The sequence below is a fragment of the Lampetra fluviatilis genome, chromosome 23 (assembly GCF_964198595.1).
Source record: "Lampetra fluviatilis chromosome 23, kcLamFluv1.1, whole genome shotgun sequence".
NCBI classification, from domain to species: Eukaryota; Metazoa; Chordata; class Hyperoartia; order Petromyzontiformes; family Petromyzontidae; genus Lampetra; species Lampetra fluviatilis.
Window position 1 is genome coordinate 7,192,695 of NC_136297.1, and position 7,387 is coordinate 7,200,081.

At 46.6% G+C, this 7,387-nt stretch overlaps 1 protein-coding gene across 1 annotated transcript; it reads right to left on the reverse strand.

Annotated features, from left to right (window-relative positions):
- Positions 1-62: 62 nt before the first annotated feature.
- On the reverse strand, positions 63-3,797 carry MRPL53 (mitochondrial ribosomal protein L53). The gene is made up of 3 exons (XM_078867394.1): positions 3,661-3,797; positions 2,099-2,211; positions 63-1,221 (listed from the first exon to the last, which is right to left on the reverse strand). Exons 1-3 carry the CDS (start codon positions 3,753-3,755, stop codon positions 1,094-1,096), a joined length of 336 nt encoding a protein of 111 aa, XP_078723520.1. The 5' UTR covers positions 3,756-3,797; the 3' UTR covers positions 63-1,093.
- Positions 3,798-7,387: the final 3,590 nt, after the last annotated feature.

The following is a 7,387-nucleotide window of genomic DNA, read 5'->3' on the forward strand; positions in this document are numbered from 1 at the left end:
GCGCTACAATAATACTGTCTAATCGCTATAATTTTATTATCTACCGACCCTATAATAGTAATTGCACACATTGTGGTGGGGGGGGGGGGGGAGTGAAGAGGACATGAAACTTTGATGAATTTACCTCAGAGTCGCATGTTAATGCGTGCACATATTTTTAACGGGAATTAAAAATGGCGTCCACCCCGCAGTGAATGCGTCGCTACCCGTTGCCAGGGGCAACCGCCGTCCAATGAAACTGCGTATGGTCCGGCGACACACAAACAGACACACACACAGACAGACAGACACACACACAGACAGACGGACAGACAGATTTGCGATTTTATATATATATAGACTCCGTAACTTTTTACATACAAAACGCGTTTAATATTAAAGCAATGGAAGTCCGCTTTCCAATTCACATCACTTAATATGTATTTTGATCATACCTTTCACAAGGCGTTGCCTAATTGTTTTTGCTGATACGCAAAAATAATTATGCCTGGTTCCCTGTTGGGGGCATCTTAAAAGGGGCGACATGGAAAATGTCTTGCAATCACACACAACTCAGAGGCTGCTACAAAGCCTCAGTAGTACCTCTTTTCCACTGTATAACCGAGCCACGCTGGGCAGCACCGAGCCTGCCCAGCACGGTTCAGGAAGTGCCAGGTTGTTTTTCCACTGAAGCAGCCGAGCCGTGCCACTTAAGTCACACACAATGAACAAGTCGAGTCGCATGCAGATGATGCCGTGTTCTCACATTGTACTGTCACACGCAAAAAATGAGTCATTAACCATACTTGGCGCTAGGCCAGATTCAGATATATTGCGAGGCAAGTATGTCACAGTTTGGTTCCAACACAGCTCAGAAAATAGCCAGTGGCATACCACCCGTACCTTGAGGGTCCCATGCTGGCATACCTCAGATATGCCAGTGGAAAAGAGGTACATATGTATGTTGAAGTTCTTTTGCACAGTACGTAACCAACCGTGCTAACCCGAGGTGCAGGAGATACAAGTGTAAGGAACTACAATGGGACTACAATTCCTGTCTGTGAGGCTAAGGGGGCAGCATAAGTGTGGCGTGTATGCATTCTCCAGGGCAAGGTCATCGCTTGGCACCAGAAGTGGAAGTTGGGTCTTTGGAGTCCTTCTGAATGCTATTCTCCTTAAAAGCCTGGAACATCTCTTTGGAGGTGAGAAATGCTCCCCGCATGACAAGCTTGTCTCCGTCATCTGATGAATGCACGCAGATACAACACACACACACGACACACTTTCTCGGTTAACTTCATGTAGTTCACCAAGTAGGCTCAGTAGTGGCGTCATTCACTCATGCAACGTCTGGATTTAAGCATTGGTAAATATAGAAAGGCAGAGATTGGATGCCTTGAAGTTTACGTGACATTCACGACCACTGAAAAGCAGACCTAAACCATGCCAAGACATTCCAGGAACAAAAAGGCCCAGCATGTCCTGAGCTCCCCATCTCTCTTCTGCGTTGAACCTGTGACAGCACAACAGGTTCTGTGGGTGGCCTGGGTGAAAGCCTGCAGCTCCCTTAAGAAAAGGAGCCACGTAGCCTGACAGATGCTGGTTTGACCCGGTTGAGGCTGGATTTACCTAGAAAAGCTACCCTGATAATCCTCCTTGAGGCTACTTGCCCAGTTTTTTTCCCCAGCAGTTATGGAAATGTGACTTTAGGAGTTGCACAAGGCCGTATTGATAAAGCAGGGTTCTTCTCACATATTTTCCAGTAGGCCATATTATGAGACGTGTGATGTCATACATCATGCAATATCTTAAACCTCAGTGTCATTTGTAAAGATGTTCGAACGTCACGTGGTTTTATAACGTCATAATGCCTGAACATTTTATCACTAATCTGTATTTCTTGTTATCTAGCTTTCATCTCATTGATCTTCATATTTTGTCTACAGCCTCTCACCTGTCTCTTGTTTGTCTCTCTTTCATCTTACTAATCTGTATCTCTTTATGTCTGGGTCACCCACATCTGTTGGCAGACTACAGAACAGCTCAGCAGGCCGTTCCAAGGACAACCAGTTGAAGAATCCTGTTGTGAAGATAGCGGGCTAATGTATGCAGCACTCACTGAAGGTGATGTCCACTTGCGGCTCGGAATTGTCGTTCCGTACTTCGGTTGTGATGTTGCATTTGTCGTTGGAATCGCGCACCTTATCCGAGCCGATCAGCATGAGGAATTCCCTGGGAGGTGAGAGGTCGAGGGCCGCGGATACATACGCTGTCAAATAATGTGTAATTAAGTCGTAGCTATGCAAAGTAGATAATATCCAAGCCAATGCACGACCCTTCTCAGGTGTTTTGAAACTCCCGAGAGGCATTGTGAACATTCCTATATCACAACGCAGAATTTCACCAACACAACATTCACAACTTTTTGACCTCCCTGCTTTCGGTTTGTGTAAGCAGTGGTTTCTTCAGTTGATGAGAACATAAGTTCGACCGCAGTCTGGACTCATCTTCCATTATCGTCACCACCACCTCAATAATTATCCCTCAGCGGTTGAGAGATTGCGCATTATCTGGCGGGGCTACATCACCAACCTGCATGGACACCGGAAAACGGTGGTTGTCCATCGAATATACAGCAGAATATGGATACAAGCACGCCCAATATAAGCACAGTTATGAGATAACAAGCACATCCTTACATTGAATTAGCGCGGGGTTGTGAGGCTCTAGGTAACTTCTGATAAAAAAACACACTTTGGATATAAGCACACATTTCCTCGTGGCTCCAAAAGATGTGTGTTTTATATGCAGCTTCTGCACTGGGCTCTGCCACGGAAACATGGGAGTCGTCACCACCACTGGCTCAGCACTACCAATTGAGGCGGTGAGCGCCTTCAGTCGATCGCGTGGACGGTGACACTTTTTTTTCCCAAATCCGCGTTTTTTCTTGAAGCACGTGGTGGAGGGCAGGGGATGTATGTAGGGTAACAGTATGTTGAACTTCTTTCGCACCGCACGTAGCCACCCGTGCTAATCGGAGGGCGCCCGGGGGGGGGGGGGGAAAGGGGGCACACCTCTTGACATTGACGCGCACCGTCAGGGACATTCGCGACACGTGGCTTGGGGGTGACTGCAGACGATTGATGGGGCAACACAGGGAGAGGGTTGATATATCGTGTCAATTGGCATCCTCCGTTTGCCCAGCAAGGCCTCGCCGCGTCTCACAAGACACTGCAATTGCCAATCAGCTTACAACACGACCCGGCTCCTTCTGATCTCAATCAATTTGCCTTCCTCTCCCGCAATGCATCTTCACAATCTATAGCTCGATTTGCAAAGCGACTGGGAGCTGTGCACGTTTGCATCTAGATGGGGGTGTTTAACCAATGCCAATGAATGAGCGTTTGACACGCGTGAGATAACCGCAGAACGCACGCACGCTACGCCAGTTCTACAGATGGATTTAACAATCTAATCATGTACAGTGCTGTCATCTCCTGGCCACCTGGGCATCTCATCGCTTTGAGATCCTTGATGAAAAGCGCTACGTAAATATATGTTTTAACTAATAGCATCCCATTCAAGTACAGTAACTGTACTGTACTAGACGTACTGTAAGGCCGTGAGATAAGAGGGTAAAGTGGTGGTGTTGTGGTTGTTGTGACGGCGACTTCCTCGCACCTGGTGGACCTCACGTTGTCCTGGAAGGGACACAGGCGGACGGAGATGCTCTTCACGGCCTTGAGGGACAGAGACGTCGCTCCACGTGCAGCCATGGTGCCTGCCTTGCCCTCCACCACGACAGGTCGGAATCGATTCCCCGGTTTGACCGCAGAATCGATTCCGCCGTGCCGGCAGTCACTTAAGGAGGGGAGGGTGGCGCGCGATAGATTCGCGGTGAATCGATCGCGCGTGTACGGACGTGCGTAGGGTTTACGTTACTGATAGGAATCGATTCCATTTCGTGAATGGGTTTGTCGGATCGCGTGGATCGTTGGTGGTGGTTTGCCGGGTCGGAGGTTTTTCCGGCTGCGTCTTTGAGGGTTTAAAAATGGAACGCGTTGCGAAATTGTTAATGTAACACTAATAATTAATTATTACAGCGCTGGATTATGTTGTAACTTTCAAACTCACGATGCGTGCGTGTGATAGCAGTGCTTTGGGCCGATGTGTTTACGATTCATGATAATTGTATTTAATAAATGTTAACTGCGTTCAACACTTTGAAAAAAAATCAGTTTTCGGCGTTTGGCAATTTTTTATTTTAAGGCCGCGGTGTTATTGACGAATGTGTTGAATGTTTGTGTTGTGTTTATTGTGCTTGGGCACCCCTGCCAACGAACAATTTGTTTCATCCCAACATTTATTAAGGTTTTGTCTTTCCCTCAATTTTTATCCCAAATGTGTCGCGTAAATCCAAATGAAAATCTCGCATTACTCCTTCACATGGCTGATTTAGATGTAGGCAAACACTATAATTTGACATTACCCCCCTCCAAAAGGGCAACATGCGTTTAGATTGTTTAGCTGCTATAAAGTTCCACATGATTAAGACCACTTCGTTGAGTTCTCATTTGTGAAAAAAGAAGCTAAGAGCTCAGTGGGATTTGCCGTGTAAGATAAAAAAAATTGTAACTTTCAGACCCGCCCCTACTGGACATCTGTGAAAAAGAGCTTTATCGCTTATCGGATTCCTCCAGTACGAATAAACACATTCCTGTGGAGGGAGCTGGTAGGAACGTTGGGTTGCTCGGTCAATGGCCAGGGTCAACGGCGGCGTGGTGTATTCCGCAAATATGCCCGACTGTGAGGGCGGGCACAAGCCGGCGTGAGTAGGTTAAACGTTGAGTTTTATAAGGGCACCACGGGGTGACCAGCCCCTCCCCACCCAGCCCCACCCCTCCCACCCCCCACCCAGCCCCACCCTCCCCAGCCAGCCCCTCCCCACCCTCCCCACCCAGCCCCTCCCCACCCTCCCCTCTCCACACTGCCCCACCCATCCCATTTTTGGATGCACGACGGACGGACGGACACTGATCCCCTGTTGGCTGGTGTAACCAGGAGGTTGCTACCAGTAAGATTCTGTTTCTGATATAAAACTGCCGCCGAAATTTTTGCAAGGGATCTCATCCACACTAGGGGGCAGCACATTCCCACGTGCCCAAGTACCGAAAGAAATGGTCACGGCATGACGGTTAACCAGATATGTTCATATCGGAGCTGTCATTTAGTCAAATTAAATTAAACAAACTACTGTATGATGTATGTTTTTGTGTAGTTATTGGTGACTAGGCTGAGACTAGCAACTCCGTACACTTCACCTATTTTAAGCAGCGCAGCTGAACGGCCTTGAGGGACAGAGACGCCAAGGTCAACTCGTGCAAATGAGAGAGATTCTCACCTGGTTCAATAAAAATAATCCTGGTACTGTACTTTATCCTTGGTATCTCAGTGATGCCAGCTCAGCGCTCTGACTTATGAATGACCCGGTCACTTACGTAACCGGTCACAGAAAGCTCAATATGAAATTGAGTATATTTCGGAAATATTTTTTTTATCTTAACATTCAGCTGCCTTGAAAGTCCACAGCAACAAGTGCAATCGCAGACTCCCTTATCAACGCGCCATTTGCGGTGAACAGAAAATAAAAGATGTTAGTGTATTTAGGACAAAATAATCCTCAATCGGGAATGAAAGCTATTACTCTTATAGGTGGAATGGACACGAGACAAGGCGGTAATAACAACATACAATTTAACACACGGCTCTATAACTATGTCTAAAGAGAAATACTGATAGCAAGAGAACCACAGTGCAATTCGTCAAGAACTGCTTATATACTCTTTAGTTCTTTCGGTAAAGTCACGTAGGTATAAAATAAAATAAATCACGTGATTTATTTTATATTATCTTACCCGACAAAGCCCACTGAGCTCTTAGCTTTTATTTTCAGAAGTGAACTATCCACAAATGATAACTCAACAAAGTGGCCTTAATCATGTGGAACTTTATAGCAGTCAAATAATGACGTGATTGACTTTATTTTTTTACCTACGTGACTTTACCGAAAGAACCAAAGAGTATGGATTCCTGCAGTCACGAAAGCTTCAAATCAAGATTGAACTGCTTATACTCATGTAGGTTTAGTCACGCAATCACATCTACAGTTGGATAACGAATGTGGTTGGAACAGTTTACCCAACGACCCAACGTTTTCCCGGTACGCACCGAGCTAAAACCATTACAATTATAATCCCTCTTCTGAAACATTACGGCCAGAGGTTTATCTAGGCCATGAACAACTGTGCGAGATTGTGTCCATTTATTGCTCAGAGGTGCACATTTGTACACCACATTTTCTGAAGTGCTGTAATGTGATACACATTCCTGCGGAGGGAGCTGGTAGGAATGTTAGGTTGCTCGGTCAATGGCCAGGGTCAACGGCGGCGTGGTGTATTCCGCAAATATGCCCGACTGTGAGGGCGGGCACAAGCCGGCGTGAGTAGGTTAAACGTTGAGTTTTATAAGGGCACCACGGGTGACCAGCCCCTCCCCACCCAGCCCCACCCCTCCCACCCCCCACCCAGCCCCACCCCACCCACCCCCCACCCAGCCTCTCCCCACCCTCCCCACCCAGCCCCTCCCTCCCCACCCAGCCCCTCCCCACCTTCACCTCTCCACCCAGCCCCTCCCCACCCAGCCCCTCCCCACCCAGCCCCTCCCCACCCAGCCCCTCCCTGTACGACGGACGGACGGACACAATAATCTCCTGTGGGCTGGTGTTACCAGGAGGTTCCAACCAGTATTAACAGTACAGCATATATAATTCAGTTGATGTCATTACTATTTCAAAAATTCCATAAATATATATTATATAGTCCTGTGATTACACACCAAAAGCTATGCTCACTTCGCTGAGAGCATTTTTAAAGATGTGTTCATGATGAAAAAAAATCCATCCAAAGTCATGCTCAATAGTACTCTAGTGACGTTGACTTCTCCCGACGTTGACTTTAAACACTTTTTTGTCATTAACGAGACTTTAAACTATTATAAGGCATCGTTAATGGCGAATGTGGGGGGGATATTTCAATTTCATAAAATATGACATTTATATTTTATTGGTTATGTTGTCACGAATTGGATCGGTTTGCCGGATTATTTATTTGTAACTGTTTTTAGAGACATTTGAAAGTATGAGCATACGGAATAGAGAACACACGCAGGAAAATGACATCACTCAAACGACAGAAACTGTGTTCATAAAAAGCTAAGTAGGCTTGGCAGGACACTGGAAGGTAACGTCTAGAAGCTGGGATGATAGGATTTCTCCACAACTTTGGTTTCCGCCTGATGAGGCTGGTTGTAATTATCGGCGAAACGTCGTATTCGAATCGTAAACGTGTGG